The 21522-nt window shown below is 45.9% G+C and overlaps 1 protein-coding gene across 4 annotated transcripts in view; it reads left to right on the top strand.

The window, feature by feature from the left end:
* Positions 1-20472, top strand: part of Dock5 (dedicator of cytokinesis 5) — a 179004-nt gene extending 158532 nt beyond the window's left edge. For 2 of the 4 annotated variants that reach the window (XM_039093338.2, XM_063274295.1), the window contains exons 41-51: positions 707-788; positions 1365-1449; positions 2180-2266; positions 4719-4895; positions 6250-6333; positions 7200-7337; positions 9344-9510; positions 13398-13566; positions 14441-14579; positions 15247-15347; positions 15964-20466. In XM_039093338.2, coding sequence (XP_038949266.1) covers positions 707-788; positions 1365-1449; positions 2180-2266; positions 4719-4895; positions 6250-6333; positions 7200-7337; positions 9344-9510; positions 13398-13566; positions 14441-14579; positions 15247-15347; positions 15964-16068 — 1334 coding nt within the window. In that variant the 3' untranslated portion in view covers positions 16069-20466. The other 2 variants (NM_001372012.1, XM_039093339.2) reach the window with 2 other exon arrangements.
* Positions 20473-21522: the final 1050 nt, after the last annotated feature.

The raw sequence follows: 21522 nt of genomic DNA, 5'->3' as shown, positions 1-21522 counted from the left end.
CCTCTAGTTGACACCCAGATACAGTAAATGTCCTGTAAATATTATCACAATGTAGTCTGTATAGCATCAGTACAGAAGAAAATTCTCACTTGGTTATCTCTTTAGGTGTAGAACCTGCAGGCACAGAGGACAGGTTATGTCTGCACTGGTAAGGGCACCAGGAGAAGCCCTTCCTAGGACTTTTCATTGACCTGTCCCAGCAAGACCCCTTACCCCACACTGGTTTTGGAGTCTGACTTTAGTCCCCAGTTGTGGAATCTTGAATTTTCACTTTTCTCGACCTCCATGATCTCCTCTGCTGAAAAAGAATGATCTGTCTTATAGGTTTTTCTGTGAGCTTGAAAGATAAATTCAGAACACTTAGTCCCCGTGAAGTGACTCACCCCATCAATAGTAGCACCTAAAAAGATAGCAGTTGTATTTCCCTGACTTCTGGAGTCCAGCTGTTTCAAAGACATGCATATCCAAAAAGCATATTAAAAGCATGTCTGGCTATCTGTTTCCTTATACTTTCCTGACACTTACTTCATGGGGCCATGATATTTGCCAAGTGTCTGGCCACATGAGGTGTCCCATCATGACAGGGCATATGGGAGCGCATTTCAGTGCAGCCCTGCACCGGCTGAAGGTAGATGAGAAGCGGAAGCAGAGACCTCACAGTCTGTGGCACCTTCAAAGCTAGCCTTTTTCCTCAATAAGCCCTCAGACCTGCAGTGCTTCACTGTAAAGCCTGTCATGAGCTTGCCGCCCAGCTACAAGGACAAACCGGTTCCAGAGCAGATCTTAAAGTAAGTGGTTCTTAAAAAGGAAACAATCAGGCAGGGCATGGTACCCTCTTGTCATCATAGAAGTGGAGGGGGGGGGAGAAGAAAGTTCAAGGCCAGTCTGGGCTACAAAACAAGACTTTACTGGGAATGTGTCAAAAGCACAGCTTTTTGTTATACTTTGGAAGACCAATTACTGTTCCACATTCAAGATGGAAGCTTGTAAGTTAAAGTAACATGGATTTTATCATTGAGGGAAAGGTAAACTTCACTTGAGCACAGGATTCTCTAGCTCAGATGTATCACTAGGGACCAGCCTGTGTCAGTGTTTGAGGTTGCCTCCATGTCAGTGAGCTTGACTAACAGCACCATGGCAAAGCTATGCAAAGGAGACCACAAACATGGTGGCTATACGTACCTTTGAAAGCTGTGAGCTGTAAAATAAACTCTCAAGTACAAAAAATAAGATGTGGTATGAAACCCTGGGAGCTCAGCCTGGCCCTGTCGGCCATAGGGATAAACCTCGGTGCCTGGTGTGTCACAGGTTGGGTTGTGGGCTGGCTCTTTGAGGTCCCTTGCATCTGCTTTGTCCTTTCCCAGTTACTACAGAGCTAATGAAGTTCAGCAGTTCAGGTATTCCCGGCCATTCCGGAAAGGAGAAAAAGACCCAGAAAATGAGTTTGCCGTGAGTCCACTTGGCTTGTTTTCTCGGTGCTTGTGTGCATGTGGGGGCGGGGTGCACGTGTACACTTGGAGGCTAGAAGTCACCCTGGGGTGTCATTCCTCAGGAGTATCCCACCTTGTTATTGCGACAGAGGGTCTTTTCTTGGGACTGCAGCCTACCAGCCCAGCTTAGCTGGCCATCCAGTGACCCCCTGGGAATCTTCCTCCCTCTCTGCTCTCCAGCCCTGGGACTACAAGCTTATGCCACTGCCCCTGGCCTTGTACATGAGTGCTGGGGATTGGTTGCAGGTCCTTTTGACTTCCCTACCTGAGCCATCCCTCTAGCCCGTGTCTAGTGAATTCCAGTGTCTTCCCTCTCATCCTCATTGGCTAAGACAGGGGGTTGGAGCTTCCCCTGTGGAGAGAGTAACCTGTTAATTACTGACAAACAGGCTGTCATCTCAGTGGGAAATCTCCAGACTGAAGGATCCAGATCTGGGCTCTGCTGTTATCATGACATATGTAGGCGAGTTACACCTCAAGAACCTCAGGTGTCCATCTTTAGAAGGAAAGGTCTTGAGGAGTCAAACCCCATGCAGACCCAAAGCCCATGATCCTTGAGTTTTATAAGGAATATGTTCACCCCCAGAAGACGTGAGAATGGAGTCTCACCAGCTGAGCCAAAGGTTTGGGGTCGGTGGTGACCTGGAAGCTGGCCGCTGTCTCATTTTGTGTTTTCTTCCTTGCACCAGACCATGTGGATTGAAAGGACCACATACACAACAGCCTATACCTTCCCTGGGATTCTCAAGTGGTTTGAAGTCAAACATATTTCAACAGTGAGTAATTTGAGGTTGTAACCCCAGCAGGGGGTGTGTGGTGGGAAACTCTCTGTCTGCAGAAATAATAACAGCTTTTGTTCTGTTCTATGACAGCCTGCACCAGCTTGGCTTGCCTCCCTCTGGCCAACTTTGTTTTTTAAAGGCGAAATAAAAAGCACGATTGTGCAATAGGGTCGCTTTGTAAAACTGATGTCACAACACCAACCTGAAAGGTCACACTCAGCAACTGACTCTTTGGTGGCCTGAGAGGCGTTGTCTCCATCTGTCGGCAATGCTGTCAGTGCCCAGGAACAGTGCCAGGATGCCTCTGGAGAGGCGCCTCTCTACCCCGTCATCTTTTCTGAAGCCCTCTCGTTCTCAGCTTGAACATCACTGATGCCGCAGCCCCTGTCCCGCTGCTTCCCAAAGCTGTGTTCCTCACTACCTCAGAGTGTGGATCCCACTGAGCAAAATCGACTGTTTTTCTCTCCATCCATCTCCATCCACTCCCATCCATTTGTACTCCTCACCTTTATGTCTCTTCGTGGCCATCCTCCTCCTCTCTCCACCTCTGCCTATCGTCTTCCCCCTCTGTCCACCTTCATCCATCTCCTTCCATCTCTGAGAGAAGCTGTTGGAACTAAGACTTAGGTAGTTTAAGTAGTGAATGACATTGGGTCATTTGGAGGCGGTGGGCCTCAATGTCCTGACCACTGCTCAGTATTATCCCTCAAGTTAAAGTGTGAGATCCACCTTCTCCATGTGGCCAGCTCTAGAATACCCAGTCATGGGCAGATAGCCTTTGTAGTGTCTGTGCTCATACCATTCTGGGCATATTTCTAACCTACTCTACTTGTAAGTCTTGAGTTTCTACTAAAGCCATAAAACTACTACTAGCATTGAGATACAGTGTACCCACAAAAATGTGTAGGTCCAGTCTCAGCAACTCGGCCAGCCATAGGCTGTAGATGGTGTACTGTGTATTTAGGTCTAGCAAGCTGCTTCTCTATTCTAAATGTATACAGACTCTTTCCTTGGCTTATTCCCTAGATAATATATAATATTCACTGCTATAACCATAGATCCTAGCAGTCATTCAAAGCCAGATGTGGTAGCATGTGCCTTTAATCCCAGCACCTAAGGGGTAGGCAGGTAGATCTCTTTGAGTTCAAGGCCAGCCTGGTCTACATAGTGAGTTCCAGGACATTCAGGGGGACAGAGTGAGATCCTATTTCCAATAAAGTAGTCAAGTATACAGAGAGATATGCATAGACCATCTATAAATACTGTACCACTTTAGAAGCAAGGCATTCATGCACCCTTAGATTTTGGTGTCCTCAAAGATCCAAGAACCAGTCCTGCTACATGTTTCTGAGCTGGTTGTGTGTTTTATTATGTTTGTAACTGGTGTTCAGCATGGCACTTAGCATGAAGTAGGTATGTGAAAAGTAATTCCCAAGCTGATTGTGTATAGTCAGTGTGAAGTGCACACCCTGATTTCACACTCACTAGAGGGGAGAAGAGGGAAAGAGGAATTCTGGGACCCAGACAACTCTTGGAGCTGGACATGGTGATACATTCCTGTACCAGCTTTTGGGAGGATGAGTCAGGATCAGTGGTAGTCTGAGGCTAGTCTAGTCCTCATAACGGGTTAAAGGGCACCAGGGCAATGTAATAAGACCCTGTCTGAGGACAATGAAAGGAAAGTGTAGAAGAAAAAGGAAGGGAAGAGGAGACTATTTCTTGGCCATTATGACCTGAAGTTTGATGTATTTCTTGGTGCTAATGATAAATCATTTATTTAAATGTAGCATGCTTTATGAGTAGGGATTTAGGAATAAAATCTGGGATAGGTGTTGTGTGGCCAACAGTGGATGAAATGTAGGTGCTGGCCTTTTGGGAAAAGTGATTTTGAGGACATTTCTGGAAGAATCTAGTTCCTGTGATTGTTTTTTCATCATTCTTGAGTCATCCTGTTCTTTCTGTCTTCATTAACCACAGGATCTACCCCAAAGAGATAAGGCATGGGTCTGGATATAGAGATTCCAAGATTCCTGCTTTTTCTTACCTGAGTTTTCCAAGGGTTACTTTCCATTGTCAGGGGTACAGAATGGTCTCAGATCTGCTAGCCAGCGACCTCAGAGCCGTTCAGATGTGTTTGCCTGAGAAACAATGCTGCTACGGCTCCAGATGTCTTCATACATTTTGTTTAGATGTTTTGCTCCAAGAAACAGTGTTTTCTACAGCCCACATTTTACATCCCACTCCCTAAGATTTCTCAATAGCCAATTTTTGTAATTAACCAATAGAAAAGCATGGGGGCAGGGGGAGGCTAATGAACAGAGTCCTGACAATTGAATGCTCCTGCAAATTGTGGATAATTCCCCTCTCCGGAGAAGAATGATCAGGTTATCTCAGTCTTTGGAGTGGAGCTCACCTGGCCCCTTCTCCCATCTGCTCCACTCCTCAGGAAGAAATCAGCCCTTTGGAGAATGCCATAGAAACCATGGAGCTGACCAATGAGAGGGTTAGCAACTGTGTACAACAGCATGCCTGGGACCATTCCCTCTCTGTGCACCCGCTCTCCATGCTGCTCAATGGCATTGTGGACCCAGCTGTCATGGGGGGATTCTCCAACTATGAAAAGGTAAATCCAGCTCCTGAATCTCACAAGAAGGACAGGCCGCCCTCTGTGTCATGTGCCACTCTCCTCTCTGAATGGGAATGTGGAATTACACAAGGATGTCCCTGGCCTCACATTGCCCTGTGAAGCCTTTAGGGGAAGAGTGCCAGGCCCTGGTACCCCTGGCAGATGTACCTGCTATCCTATCCTCTGGGAGGAAGACAGCTCAGGGTGCTCTCAAAGCTCAGGATGCACTTCGGTGAAGAGCCACTTTCCCAAAAAGCATAGATACTTTATGTAGAGTGAGTTTCCAGGAATCTCCAGCCTGACTTGAGCCAAGTACTATGGACAAAACGATATTTTAGCTTGTATTAGTTACTTCTCTGTGCTGTAATGAAACACTGTGACCAAAAGCAACTTAATGAAGAAGGTCTATTTGGTTTATGACTCCAGAGACATAGAATCCATTATGACAGGGAAAGAATGATGTGCCATGGTGGTAGGAGCCAGAAGCCAGCTGGTTACATTTCCATCCATGCTCAGGAAACAGAAAGGGAGCAGGAAATGGAGTGGGACTAAATTCTCAGATCTCATCCCCGTGATGGACTTCCTCCAGCAAGGCTCCACCTCCTAGAGGTTCTATAACCTCTCCATGGAGCACTGCCAGCTGAGGGCTCAAAGTTTTCAAAGACATTGGCCATTCAGTCGGCCACACAGCTTCACCATTGTCTAACTGGATGCTACATCTGTTACTCTGAAAAGGCAAAAGAGGCATACTGGCCACGTGTAGTCCACTGGATAGGACTTGACTAGAGTTTTGTTTATATGGGAGGACATGAATTCAGTCTAGGTGAAGGATGGGAATCTTAGCTGCTATGGTACGTGTTCAGTGGTTGAGTCCTCCTCCAGAATATAAATTAACATGTGGCCCGGAAACGCCTTCGATGAGGGAGAAGATGGGACAGGGAGAGAAGGAACCTGAAAGAGTGGAACATGAACTGTTCTCTCAATTCCATTTGTGTACAGTATCCCAGAAGAGCGAAGGCTGTGTGGCCTCTCAGCCCTGTGACCTCATTCTGGCTTTCTACCGGCCACTGTATGCTCTTGGACACAGGTGTCACCTCTCTGAGCTGCAGTGAGGAAACTTCCCGACTTAGGGGATGGGTTTAGGGATTAGAGAAGCCATTCTATAGAGAGAGAGAGACAGGACTTTGTTTAATGTCTGTCTCTTCATTATTCACTGGGCAGTAAGGTGGTCCTGTGAAGGACATGGATGTTCAGTCGTTATGTAAGACGTTTTCTCCCCTTTGAAGATGTCCGCCTCTCTCTGTGATCAGAGATGTGTCACAAGTAATGTTCACACGTGTTCTCCTTTTAGGCCTTTTTTACAGAAAAATACTTACAAGCACATCCTGAAGACCAGGAGAAGGTGGAGCTCCTCAAGCGGCTGATTGCCTTACAAGTATGTAGGCTAGGAGGCACAGTACTCCTTGGGTGCTCACTGCATTTGGCCCTAAGGCATGCTACATAGCTTAAATGTAGCTATAGGCCACTTTCTGGGGTCCTCCCCCCCACCTCTCTCTCTCTCTCTCTCTCTCTCTCTCTCTCTCTCTCTCTCTCTGTGTGTGTGTGTGTGTGTGTATGTGTGTCTGTCTGCCTTTGTATGTGGGTGTGTGCATGTTTCTCTGCGTGTATATGTGTGTGAGAGAGATTAAGAGAAATATTGAGACAGAGAGAAACAGAGAGAGAAAGACTAGGTGTGGCAGCACCCTCTTGTAGTATTAGGGCAGATTTCATGAACTTAGTCACCAGCCATCCTAGCCCAGTTGGTGAATTCCACGCCAGTAAGAGACCCTTTCTTCAAAAAACAAACCAAGGTGGGAGGCATCTGGGAATGATAGCAGAGGTTGTCCCATGGCCTCCACACATACATGCACACATTTACACACACACACACACACACACACACACACACACACACACACCAGCACACACATGGAAATTCTGCAGTCTGGTTTCCTAGCCTGTGTTTCTTGCTGACACGTATGGGTCTCATTCTTTTTCTTGTCATTACAGTAAATTCTTCTGGAAAAACAGCCATCAAACTGTCTCTGTGACTACCCCAGTGCTCAGCTGTAGTATCTGAGTATTGGGATCTTCTCTGTTCCTTTGACAGAGTTCCCAAGCCCTTGACTAACAAGTGACATTCTCATTAGATAATTCTGTGTCAGTCAGCCTCTCTGACCCCACCCCTTTGCCCAAAACTCCAAATCTGAATTGACTCCCTTCCCAAACCATGTCTCCTTTCCTTTCTAACCTTTTTTCTAGATACCTCTGCTCGCAGAAGGGATCCGAATTCATGGGGAGAAACTGACGGAGCAGCTCAAGCCACTGCATGACCGGCTATCTTCATGCTTCCGGGAACTCAAGGAGAAAGTAGAGAAGCTCTATGGGGTTATAACGCTGGTAGGCTTTGACTAATTGACCCTTGAACTTTCCTGAGTCTCTCTCATGGTATTACCCAGGGTTTCAGATGCCTGATGAGTCACACCAGCATAGGTATGATGTGCAGATGGACCGGCAGGAACATGAACCATCCTTGAGCTAGAGAGTCCCAAACTTGCTTGACCTTCAGAACAGAGAGTTTATGAAACACAGAGAACTAGCTTCAGATTTTAGGCATGCTCTGGGGCCCCAGTTTACAGTTTTAACAAATGGCCTGATGACACTGAACACCAAGGTGGCTGGACTGGGCGGGCACTTTGAGAACACTCAGGGGCACGTCAGTTTCCTTGTCCTACACATTGGCCAGTCCTTCCAGTCCTGCCTGATTTTTATAGATTTTTTTTTTCTGGATCTTTTTCTGTTTGGCATAAGTTTGATCGTCTGACCTTTTGCGGCAAGAAACAGTTGTAACCTGTATTGGGCACTTGACAGATTCCTCTGCCATCTTTGACACACTCTGTGAGGCTGTCTCTCTTTGCGTTTCCCACCCCTTCACCCCCAAGTGCTGAGGGGAAGCTGCTAACCTCTCCCCTCTCAATCGATGGTGTCACTGGTCCTGGCTCATTGCATTCTTTTGTCCTTAAGTTCACCTCTCCCTCTTAAACAGCCTCGTTTTGAACCCCTGACTTCCAAATTCTTTCCTCCAATCACAGCTCTGCACACCTCTCCACTAAGTCCCCCAGAGGACCTTTCCCACCGCTTCACTTCTTTTAGTCATCATTGTGTATACAGGCAGGTAGGTGTGCTGATGCACACGTGTGACCTCAGTACCCAAGAGGCTGAGACAGAAGGATGCCTGTGAGTTTGAGGCCAGACTGAGCTACATAGCTAGCTAGATTCTGCCGCTCCCCCATCACCAAAAATATCCAACTCAGTTCCCTTCCTGATACTCTGCCTCCCCCTACTGCTGTCTAGGCACACTTATGTCTTTTGTGCCCACGTTCCTAGACTGTAAGACTAAGCTTTCCTTCAACCTACTCTCCATCATTGTTAGAATCCAGCCAATGTTAGAAAGTGAATTTATTTTAATTTATTTTTTCCATTTTTTTAAATTGAGTATTTCTTATTTACATTTCAAATGTTATTCCCTTTCCCAGTTTCCTATCCATCAGCCCCCTAGCCCCTTCCCCTCCCCTTCTATAAGGGTGTTCCCTTCCCCATCCACCCCCTTATCGAACCCCCCACAATCCCCTACACTGGGAGTCCAACCTTGGCAGGACCAAGGGCTTCTCCTTCCATTGGTGCCCAGCAAAGCCATCCTTTGCTATATATGCAGTTGGAGCCATGGGTCAGTCCATGTATAGTCATTGGGTAGTGGTTTAGTCCTTGGAAGCTCTGGTTGTTGGCATTGTTGTTCTTATGAGGCTGCAAGCCCGTTCAGCTCCTTCAATCCTTTCTCTAATTCCTCCAATGGGGGTCCAGTTCTCAGTTCAGTGGTTTGCTGCTAGCATTTGCCTCTGTATTTGACATGCTCTGGCTGTGGCTCTCAGGAGAGATCTATATCCAGTTCCTGTCAGCCTGCACTTCTTAGCTTCATCCACCTTATCTAGTTTTGGTTGTTGTATATATATGGGCCACATGTGGGGCAGGCTCTGAATGGCTGTTCCTTCAGTTTCTGCTCTGAACTTTGCCTCCATATCCCCTCCTATGGATATTTCTGTTCCCCTTTTTAAGAAGGAGTGAAGCATCCACATTTTGGTCATCCTTCTTGAGTTTCATGTGGTCCGTGCGTTGCACCTTGGGTAATTCAAGCTTTTGGGCTAAGAAATCAAATTTGATAGGATACCACAGGGGGACGCTGATTCTCTCGTAGCATCCTAGGTTTCTGGAGACTCCCCTGCCCAGCTTAGATTCTACGGCCACCTTAGTCAACATGCCATGTTTGCATAAGACCTACAGGGTGGCTGCCTCAGACCATTCTGGCTGCATTGCAGGCTGCTAACCCTGAGGGGCTGCTTGTGTTTCAGCCACCCAGCATGACAGAGAGGAAGCCAAGCCGTGCAGGTTCCATGGTACTGCCCTACATCCTGCCCTCCACGCTGCGCAGGCTGTCTGTCACCTCGGTGGCTTCCTCAGTGGTCTCAACCTCCTCCAACTCTTCAGACAACGCTCCTTCCAGGCCAGGATCTGATGGGTGAGGCTGATCTTTGCACTTGGTGAGGGTAGGATGGTATCTTGTGACATTAGCTTTGGGCACCAACGTGAGTGTGTTTACACACCGCTCCTATTCTCGAGGACTATCCCTGACAAGACTGTTCCTAAAAATAAAAATAAAATGAAAAGGTCATATTTTACCACTTACTGAACACAGTTTGCCTGGTAGGCACAGCTTAATTCCTCGCCAGTTACCATGTTTAAAACAATTTCAAACTTAGTTTGCATCATCAAATAGTCAGAGAACAGTATTAGAACAAAATTCCAAAGGTAGAAAATGATAACACACACACACACACACAGAGTTCTTCACGAGTTTTTAACATTCAGCTTATTAGAAACATCAGTGGACAGTCGTGTGTGTGTGTGTGTGTGTGTGTGTGTGTGTGTGTGTGTGTGTGTGTGTGTGTACCTGGAACTTACTCTGTGATTACACTGACTGGCCAGTGAGCCCAGGCCCCATCCTTGCCTGCAGTGTTGAGGAAAAGGTGTACACTGCTTTGCCCAGCTCTTTTCACATGGGTGCTAGGGATATGAACTCAAGTTCCCATGCTTGAATAAGTATTTGGCTCACCAAAGACATCTTCCCAGCCCCCCAAATCTCATATTATTCTCTGGCTTCTAACCACCCAGACCGCCTCCCACCTCAGAATGGGGGTGACCACTCAGACGCTTTCGAGCGCCCAGGGTAGCTCTTTCTAGGAAGTCAAGTGCCTGATTGCACGCTCTTTCCTATGTTTATTTATACAGCAGTCCCTTAAGGGGGCTCCTTAAAACAAGGAAAACCATGAAAGGGTCTGCTCTTTGGGGACCCTAACATTAAAGGATGTTATTAAATTACAAAATTGGGGCTGGGGATTTAGCTCAGTGGTAGAGCGCTTACCTAGGAAGCACAAGGCCCTGGGTTCGGTCCCCAGCTCCAAAAAAAAGAACCAAAAAAAAAAAAAAAGTATTCTTAAATTACAAAATTGAAGTATAGAAGTTTGTTCAGCAAATGAATGAATGAATGAGTAGGAAGTGGAGGTAAGTACATAGTTCAGATGGAAACTTTAACAACTGGAAAATGCCCCAAGAAAACATTTAGGTATATGCAGTATTAGGGAGGGAGGGAGGTGGGAGGGAAGGAGGAAGGGAGAGAGGGAGGGAGAGGGAGAGAGAGGGAGGTAGACAGGTAGGCAAGCAGGCAGTCCAGTGGACAGACATACTGACAGATATTGTTGATATATGATAAAATTATAGATGACAGACAGACAGACAGATATTTAGGTAGAACTTTTAAAAGGAAATGAGATAAAGAACTTTCAGACAGGTGTTATGGCTCATGCCTGCAATCCCAACACCCAAAAGGCTGAAGACAGGAGGATGTCTCAAATTTCAGGACGACCCTAAGCTATTGTCTTGGTCCCTAGTCAATTGCTGTGAAAAGACACTGACACCCAGGCAAATCTTACAAAAGAAAACATTTAATTGAGGACCTGTTTACAGTTTCAGAGGGTTAGTCCATTATCAGCATGGCAGGGATATGGTAGGAGTTTGGTGACACTCACAGTGTAGTGTGGGGAACATAGCTGAGAGTTTTATTCGGATCCAGAATAGATCCAGAAAGAGAGGGAAACAGACAGAGTGGGCTGGGTGTGGGCTTTTGAAACCTCCAAGCCCACCCAGAAAATAATACTTCCTCTGACAAGGCCACACCTTCTAATCCTTCTCAAACTGTGTCACTCCCAACGACTAAGCACTCAAACTTATATGAGCCTGTAGGAGCCATTTTTATGCAAACCACCACAGCTACAGAAAGATACCCTGATTAAAAGCAACAACAACTAAACCAACCAACAAATAAAACCCTACAAAGAGGAATGTGAAGTCCGAAGGCACAGCCATGGAAATCAGTGCTGCCTCAAGCATCCCTCCCTAGAGTTTGTCAGTCCTGCATCCTCAGAGCTAGTGAAAACAATACTTAATTCTGGGCTGGAAAAACGGGGATCTAGAGTTTGAAAAGTGATCTTAAAGTGATCTACGTGTACAACTAATACAGAGAGTGTCTCTTAATTGGATCCTAATTCAGTCAAGCCACCATTTAAAATGAGAATCGGGAAATTAATTTGAAGAGTGTTGCATGAGATTAGGGAGTGATGGGATTGTGGTTATGAAAACGAGACCTTGTCTTATAGAAATGCCCTCTGGAACTATGGTAGATATGACACCAGGCAACCCTTCCCAAGTCATTCAGTTAAGGGTGAGGACTGTAATTGGTATGTAGACTAAACAAGACCGGCTCTGAGATGATCGTTGTTGATGGCAGGGCCCTGTACACAAGCTCAACAATATACTGTAACAAATACTTTGCCCAATCTAGTTCCAAACCCTTGGACTGGAGTGATCCTCCTGCCTTAGCTTACTAAGTTCCTGGGACTATAGGCACAAGCCATCATCCTCAGATGCAATTTTTTTTAACCTATTTAGTAATGAGTGAAACCAAATTTTAAGCTTTTTGGACTTTCCATTTTGTATTTTTTCATTAAATACCCATTTATGTCTTAATTTTTAAAAAAAAATTTAGGGTGCTCTTTCTATTTTTGAATAGCAAAGATGTCTGTCCTCACCTAAAATACGCTTGTTACCATATCCAACTCTCCCCTGTGTGTATTTCTTTGACCATGATTTGTGAGCAGACCAGTTTTCATTATAGGACTTGAAAATCTATCATTAGACCTAGTGGACATTTTTCAAACACTCACTGGAGCCAAACATTTTTGCAAATAACACATTTAAGAATTGTGCCTAGGGGACCCAGCAAGTAAATGTGGGTAAAACTGATAGAGGCCCTGCCCCAGAACACGAGCTGTGACACACTGCAGAGCTGTAAGATATGTGCCACTCGTACTCTATGGGTCCTGTCCCTCTCTCTTCCCAGGAAAGAGTAAATATTGATAGGACCTGAGATGGTTTCATCAGTAAAGCACCTACTGTACAAGCTGGAAGACCTGGGTTAGAATCCATAGCACCCAGATCAAAGCCAGGTGTGACAGCACACATATAGAACCCTAGTGCTGGAGTTGAATGGTGATAGGCAGATTCTGACAGCTCATTGACCAGCCAATCCAGCCAATCTGTGAGCATCTCTGTCTTGAAAAGTAAGGTGGAAAGTGATAGAGGAAGATACTCAATGCTGACCTCTGACCTTCAGATGCTTGCATGTGGCATGTACACATGTGCACATACCCACAAGAGAACAAATATATAACACACAGGGGAGAGGGTAAATGTCTTAGTCAGGGTTTCTATTCCTGCACAAACATCATGACCAAGAAGCAAGTTGGGGAGGAAAGGGTTTATTCAGCTTACACTTCCACATTGCTGTTCATCACCAAAGGAAGTCAGGACAGGAATTCAGGCAGGTCAGGAAGCAGGAGCTGATGCAGAGGCCATGGAGGGATGTTACTTACTGGCTTGCTTCCCCTGCCTTGCTCAGCTTGCTTTCTTATAGAACTCAAGACCACCAGCCCAGGGATGGCACTACCCACAGTGGGCCCTCTCACCGTTGATCACTAATTGAGAAAATGCCTTACAGCTGGGTTTCATAGAGGCATTTCCTCAAGGGAGACTCCTTTCTCTGTGGTAACTCCAGCTTGTGTCAAGTTGACACACAAAACCAACCAGTACAGTAAACATTCACTAATATTTTCTCCCTTTCATATGATAATCTCATTTCTGTATTTTTACCCTGACTTGTTTGTTTGGTCATCAGACTCTGGGAACCTGAGAAGCTAGGCAAAAACGGAGTTGAGGGCTTTGCTAGTGCATTGGAATGAAGTCTTTTACTGGGATTAATGTTTTGTGACTTTTGACCTTCCCGGCTGACAGTTCCATCCTGGAACCACTGTTTGAACGAAGAGCTTCATCAGGTGCCAGAGTTGAAGATCTGCCACCCAAAGAAGACAGTGAGAACCGGATTAGCAAGTTCAAGAGGAAAGACTGGAGTCTGAGCAAGTCACAAGTCATTGCAGAGAAAGCTCCAGAACCTGATATGATGGTAGAGGGAGGGAGGGAGGGAGGGAGGGAGGGAAGGAGGGAGGGAAGGAGGGAGGGATCAGAGCAAGCAAACACCGCTGGTACCTGTTCCTTCACTGCACAGCAGTGAATTATAGATAAAAACCTGGCCGCAGCTGGTCTTAGGACACAGCAGCCTGTGCTGGTGTCAAAGCACAGATGGTAGGAAGAAGTGCATACACAGAGAGGCTCAAGTCTCCAAGTCAACACTGCACAAGGTCTCATCCCCACAGCGGAAACACATGGGCTGCTCTTGAAACTGTGGCTCTTGCCACTGTGTTCCATGAGTCAGTGCAAACATTTTCATTTCACTTTTGAACTTTAAAACAGACACTTTTTCCTCTTCCATAGTCAAGTTCTTGTGTTTGCAAGACCTAGCTTTTGCTGAGAGTCAAGGTAGTTTCCAACTTAGTTGGCTCAGTGTGTGTGGTCACAATCAAGGAGGGGCCAGGCCAGAACTGACCTGTATTTTGGAGTCATTCCCAGAAAGTATCTCTGCCAAGCGCCTACTATGTAACAATGCAGTAACCTTAAAAGTGACCACTGGAGAGGGTGGGGAGGGTCAGTAGGTAAACACTTGCCACAGCAAGTGTGAGGAGTGGGTGGATGTCACGGCTTGCGTGCAATTTCAGTGCCTGGCTAAAGACACTGAGCGGTGTGCTCAGCTATATAGTAGAGTCAGATAACCCAGGGAAGCTGGCCCTCACATGTGTCTGCACCCACACACACTTGAGAACAGAAAGAAGAGGCCATTGGAATTAACCCTTTCTGTTAGTTTCTGCCTAGCATCTAAGGTATTACTAAGGTCAGCCATGTCCGCCATGTTTAATTTTTTTGGTTTCTCCCTTCATCTTCAGAGCCCAGGCAAAAAAACACAAAGGCCAAAGAGTCTCCAGTTGGTGGACAGCCGGCTGACACCATTCCACAGTCCCTCACCTCTGCAGTCTACAGTCTTGAGCCCACCTCCACTCACTCCCAAAGCCATGAGAACCCTAAGTGAGTTTTCCTATGTCTCCTAGATTCGTTCGGCTAGGGAATAGAGAAGGGCCATGAATCCAGGCACTTCTTAATCAAAGCAGTCACAAGTTGTGTGAAGCTGTTTGAGAGGTGATTCCGTCCAGTGGCCATTGGAATCATCAAAGGACTGGAATTTGGGGTACACTTATTCAGTAGCAGTCCTAAGGGTCTGCTGACCCTTTCCAACCACGAAGAGCAGAGTTAGACCCATTCAGGGCAATGAACAGACCCACCTAATAAACCTCTGTCAACCTGAGACCAACCAACTGCAGCACTTGGAACAAACTCAAGGGTTCCCATGGCACAGAGGCATAGGGAGCACACATCTGCCAGTGCCAAATAGGGACAATGATCAAGAGTTAGGTACAGCCAAGTGAAGGTTCCTGCAGCTCCTGTGTATTTCCTAAATACTTGGGGTTCGTCAGAGAGTTCCTAAGGTTAGAAAATATTCTCATCGTCCACTTAAGAGGAAGCATAGGAGTGTGCACATCAGAATTCCATGTGAGGCTTTCTGGTGGATTAAAGAGCACTTGTGGCCATGTGGGTACAAGATCTTCTCCATTCTTTCTATAGAAACCTCGGAAATGTCCACAGCAATGTGGGATCTGAGTAAGTCCTCACTCCGTCTCTTTTGTATCATGTCCAGGCTCCCCATCTTTGCAGACGGATGGGCTGATGGCTTCTGTCCCTCCTCCACCTCCCCCCAAAAACAAACCATACGAGAGCAGTCAGAGGAACTCGGCTGAGGTAGGAACCTGCAGGTTGCTGGCAGTGTGGCCACCAAGCACAACGCCTGGGAAGACATCACGGGATTGTCCACGCTGTGAAGTGGGAAGGGGTTCCCCTACACATGGCATTATATATCCAGTGCCTGGTTCACTCCTGAAGCCTCGGGAGATGGGAAGGGAAACATGCCAGAGGCCTGCTTCACATAGTCAAGTGACCGAGAGAAGCCGCGCTCTCTGCTTCCCACAGCTGGTGGTGAGATAAGTTCACACCAAAGCCTGGCTTCTGAATGACAGGCGGCTGCTCTGCAGTAGACTCAGATGGGTTTCATTCCTCCTTTCAGTAAATATTTACTAAGTGCTTCTTAAGTACATTCGAGCTACCCAAACACTAGTGATGCAGCCATGAGTAAGTGTGTGTGTGTGTGTGTGTGTGTGTGTGTGTGTGTGTGTGTGTGTGTGTGTGCGTTCATCAAGCTCAAGGGAAGAGGACAAATGAGTACCGTTCCCTTTTTCTCTCATACAGATGGTATAAATAAATGCACATCAAACTTGACAGTAACCCAGATGCATGGAGTCGGAGGGTGACTTAGAAATAACGAAGGAACTGTTTCTAATTCCATGTGTCTTCTCCCCAGATTGCTCCCCCGCTGCCTGTCCGGAGAGATGCCAAAGCCCCACCTCCACCCCCTCCAAAGGCTCGAAAATCAAGCATCCTCTCTTCTGAGCCAGGCTCTCAGTGAGGCTGTCACCCTGGCTTTGTACCTCCAAGTGCTTTGGACCACTGCTTCCTGAGAAGGGCGCCCAGGAAGGGTGGCCTGTGGCACGGGGCTCCTTGCAGTGCTGCTTCTTGCACTGAGATGGTTCCCCAACTCAGAACTGTCTTGTCTGTCTGAATGCTGAGTCTCATCCCCTTCAGCCCATGGAACGTCCAGAACTGGCCATCTGTCGGCATGAACAAACTAGTACTCTCCCTTTCCCGTGGTGGCATGTTGGCCTCAGCCACTGAGTTGCTAAACCTGCAGATGCTCTGGCCTGCGGTGACACAGGGACAGTGGAGTGGGGGACAGCTCCAGCACTGACTCCTGTGTGGATTTCTCAGTTAGCTTCTGGACAGCTGTGCTGAAAACTTCCTTCCTTCTCTTCCTGCCTGCATCCCTGACGTGACCAGTTACCAAGTACACTCCAGGAGCCACAATGGTTCTCTTTCCCTAATGTCTACTGTCTCCTTTGAGGGAAAGAGCCCATGTGCATAGAGGAGGTGGGCCACTCTCAGGTATGGATGGCTTCTCTTGAGATACCACAGACTCACATTCTGACATCCTCCTGAAGAATGGCCCTCACCATACCATACAGCAGTCACTTGCTGTGCCTTGAATTCCATTGATGCTCTTTGGTACTTGTTTCTCATCTTCTTCCTTTGAGCTCAAATCCTGGGCTCTAAGAGGACATAGGAGCCTTGGCTCTACTGGCTACGTTTCCACACCCTGTTGGACTGACGAGGTGGTCCCTGCTTGCTACTTGATTTTATCCTGGAGAATACAGTGATTGATTATTTATTCCTCTTGATCATAGAGTGAATTTGATTGATTACTAATGGTACTAATGGCCATACTCCTTTCAGAAGGAAAAATTAGGATGACTTGGATGTCCAAATCTTATGTTGATGTAGATGACCACAAGGTGTTACTGATGTTTTGAGTTAGATGGGGTTTTTAAATTCATACACACACACACACACACACACACACACACACACACACACACACACACATACACACACACACCTACCTCACTTTGCAGGTAAGGAAATTAAAGCCTCTCACACAAAGTGGACTACAGGCTTTTACTAACAGCCCAGCTTGCTCACATGCAATGTACCCAAGATAGCATCTCTAACAAGGTCTTGGCTGCCTAGCCCCAGTGAGAATGGTATTTGAAAGCCCCAGATAATTCTAACAGACTTGGTTGTTGAGAGCAAAGCTGAAAGCTTTCTGGCTGTGGGTTGAGTATACCTTGGGCATTCTCAAATCTCTCCAGTGGCCTTCCCCTGAATCTTTCCTTCCAAGTTCAACTGAGCAGGGGGATTCCAGCCGTGAGGATCTGCCATTGCACACCTGCCTCTTCGTTTGCACGTCTCCTCTCACCACCGCCTTTGATAAGGGAGTTGTGCCTGGTTCATCACAGCCATCAAAGGAGGAAAACACAGAGGCATGCCTGACCCAGCACTAGAGAAGTTAGGATACACATCCCAGAAATGCCACAGGAATCTCTTTACTTCCATCAAGGAGAACCCACATGCAGCCATGGAAAACACGCGGGCTCTGAAATTTTAAACTTTTTTGGTCTCAAAGCCCAGGCATCATCATCAACTTTGCACTGTTTGTTTTCTCACTTTTCAAGGTGGGGAATATTCCCTCCTACACAGGTGGTCATGGGGTGCAATTAGGGTAGAATGGGGTGTGCAGTCAGTGACTTTCTTTTCTAGACTTGGGGAAGATCTGATAGGGTTTATTTTTCTTCAGGGTCTTTGAGGCTGAATTCAGATATGCATCTTCCCTAAAAAGAGATGGCAGCCTGGGGCACCGTTTGCGTGGAAGGGTTAATAAGAGTTGAAGATTATTTTAAGTAAAAAGAACCAGGCCCTGGTGAGAAGCAGAAGGAACCAGAAGGGTGCTAGAGGGCTTCCATGGAGCTTGTGGCTTCTGAGAAGAGCTCTAGCAGACTGACTGAAAAAGGATTTGGAGATGTCACCATACTTTGTGGGCTGCTACTGGAACAGAAATGGGTGGGAAAAGACAAACCAAATCCTCTGCCTGTTCTTGCAGTGAACAGTAGCAGAAGTGAGTCCTCAATGTGGTCTCTGAGCAGAGCTGGACCGGTCAGTGCCTAGATATGCCAACTCCCTTTTCTTGTCGGGCATTTTTCCTTGATTCCTTTTCCCTAGCAAGGACGAGAGCAGCTTTCAGCTGCCTCGACACAAAGGACTCTGGGTAATGTACATAAGTGCGAGTTTACAAGGCTGGGAGATTCACCTCTCTGGGAAGTTGTCTTAGGGCTTCTGTTGCTATGATTCGCTTGTATCAAGTTGACATAAAAACTAGCTGGCCCAGAAGCTATGGATGAAGGAGTTAATTTGATTAAAAGAAGAATCATTAGTCAGTACTAAAGTTGAAGTCTTCAATGACATTAAATACAGAAGGGACAAGAAGAGGCAGGGCAGGAAGAATACAGAAGGGACAAGAAGAGGCAGGGCAGGAAGAACCAGTCTTTATTGCCCTTGCTAAGAACTCTGAGGTAGTGAAAGGCACTGGAATCAGCTCCAAGAATGTCACAATCTTTATGAATGAATATTGATGACTGGCTTGTAAGTTTGTGGTATTGTTACATCTCTCTCTCTTTTTTTTTTCTTTCCCTCTCTGCTATGGTGACTTGTCTTGCTTTGAGAATTTTTTTTTCTTCTTTTAAGGTAAGATTTCATTCAGCATACATGTGCCGAAGGCCAGACGCAGTTCTAGCTCCTTGATACACTCAATTGAACAGTCTGCTCTGCTATTCACTCTAGTGTGCTGTAGGATCAGAAAGTCAGTAGTGTGTGAGAAAGAAGCCCGAAATAAGGCTGCTTGTCAATGGGCTGTCTATTCCCTCTACTTCTACCCCTTCCTTGACTCCAGAAATGAACTCATCTCTCCAGCCAGAGAAATTATACAGTTAGCCACATTGCAGATCCCTTGGATAAAGCAAGCCATGTCTCAGAAGCTGAGATGGGACAGATGATAACCACCTTGTTCCTGTTTCCAAGTTGAGTCTTTTCCTCCCAGTTGCTTCTGGATTGAGGGGCAGGTTTTCATTTTGCAACTCAAAGGCAACTTACATGTAGTAAATACACAAGGCACAGGAGTACAGAGACATCATCACATAACTAGACATACAGGTGACATTTTCTCAGATAAACACAGTCCCATATCCCAGAAGGTGCCTGAGTGCCGGTGGCACCATTCTGTGAAAGGCAAGTCCTTCTGAGTTTGTGCCTCTATCCCTCACACTTCTCAGGTATAATGAACAGGGGATAAGACCCACCCATCAACACAAGAAGGCAGAGATGGTATCCCATGTCGAGAGTCCACTTCCTTATATGTCTGAGACTGCAAGGATGTGGCCAGGTTTTCTCTGCTCTGGCATCCTTTATTCTAAGGAAACCAAAGCAAGATTTCTGTCCAAAGGCTTTTGCTCTATGAACTGGAATCCACATCTCTCATCCTTACTGGTGCTTTGAGCCTTCCATGCCTGGCTATTGTGATCAAAAGATTTGTGGATATCGATGAGTCTAAAATCTATTTTTGAGGTATTGGTATAAATTGTCCTAGTTCTCAAAGCAGCCTGTGGATAGTTTTCTTCAGAGTCACTAACCTAGGCTGCTGGCTGAGCCTAGATCTCTGTTTCCTCATTAGGACCAGACTTCCCTTGTGTACTTTGGGGAAGTGGATGACTCCTGTTTTCTTGGACATTTTCATTCCTCCATTCTGTTATTCAGAATGTTAAATGGGATGTGCTGAAGGCGTAGCTCACTTACCTAGCTCATGTGAGGTCCTGGATCTAGTCTCCGTAGAGCTGAAGGAATGAATGTTGGCAAAAGTGAAGCGTCTCTTTGGGTGGGTTCGGCGTCAAGCCATCAGTTGTTAGCTACAAAAGAAATAATTTTCCCTTGGGGGTATTTACTTCTGGTTGACTCTTCTGACTCCCACATGCACGCCTGTGCTCATCTCTTAAGTTGCCTCTTGCAAGTTGCTCACCCTGTCAAAATCCCTTCACCTGGAGTTTATAACCAACGGGGTTTTATACGTGGGCAGTTAGGAAGATGTGTGTTGAAGAGTTTTGTTCATATTTGCTGTTATTTATTTTGTAAATTAAAAATGGAAATGTATTTTAAAAGTTTGTTTTACGTATAGCTGGTTATTGTTCTTAGATTAATAAAATGAGATCATGGAGTTTGTATGGGTTTTCCCTATGGACAGCTCCTTCAGGACCCTTCACCCTCAGGACCCCTTGGGCTCATTCCATTACGAGTGCCTGTTGAGATGTCTACTGTGGGATCCCAGTGTCTGTCTTACACAGAACTAATAAAATCTGCAGTCTGCTCATTTCTATTTGCCCTGCCCATCCAAGCCATCACTGTCTGAGCTGTAAGTTTTCTTATGGGAATTCATTTCACATACACAGCTTCTTTGTGCATTCTTTATGGTGAAGTAGGCACATGAAAATGGATAAATAAGAGCATCTGACCCCATCCACTTAATCTATTAATTTTAAAAACTACTAATGTACTATTATTTGTGTGGCTAAGGATTACCCTATGTCAGTGGTTTGTAATCTGTGGGTCACAGCCCCCGCAGAGGTCACACACCAGATTTTTACATTACAATTCAAAATAGCAAAATTACAGTTAGGAAGTGGCAATGAAATAATCTTATGGGTGGGAGTCACCACAACATGCGGAACCGTATTAAAGGACTGCAGCACTAGTAAGGTTGAGAATCACTGCCCTGTGTGCTTATTAAAAATACAGGTAACATTTCCCCAAGGCATGAGTGAGTGTATAGGCTCGGTGCATTCCATCTGAGAAGTTCTGCTTCTGTCTTCTGTCAGCATCTGGGTGTTCTTGCACTTACACAAACACACATGCCCATGCTTGAGCACACACACACACACACACACACACACACACACACACACACACACACGTGTTGATTCAAGTTACACTGAAAGGTAAAGTGTTCAGATGGGGAGAAAGGTTTGACAGTAAGGATAATGATTTGGAGATTCTCCATTTTTCCTTGGTCTTTTGGGCTATTTGTCCATTAAGTGGAACCAATAGCCTTGCAAATCCATGTGTCACCTTAAGTCTGTAACCCTAGCAATAGCTGGAGGAACACCTTTTTATCCCATTCAAAGAACCCATTGCTGGCTCCAAAAGTTTCCCCAGAAATGGGACTTGATAGCAAAAACCCAATGCTCCAAATATAATGTATAACATAAGGGCTGTTGCTTTTTTTAAAAAAAATATATTTGTTAATAGCAAGTTCAAGGCCAGTTTGAACAACATAAGTCTATAAAACAAACTGAGACATTCATAAAAGATGATAGGCTTCTACTTCTAATCACAGTTTTGTTTAAAAAAGAAAAAAAACATCAAATTT

This window comes from Rattus norvegicus, chromosome 15 (assembly GCF_036323735.1).
Source record: "Rattus norvegicus strain BN/NHsdMcwi chromosome 15, GRCr8, whole genome shotgun sequence".
NCBI classification, from domain to species: domain Eukaryota; kingdom Metazoa; phylum Chordata; class Mammalia; order Rodentia; family Muridae; genus Rattus; species Rattus norvegicus.
This window is presented reverse-complemented; position numbering and strand designations above follow the sequence as displayed.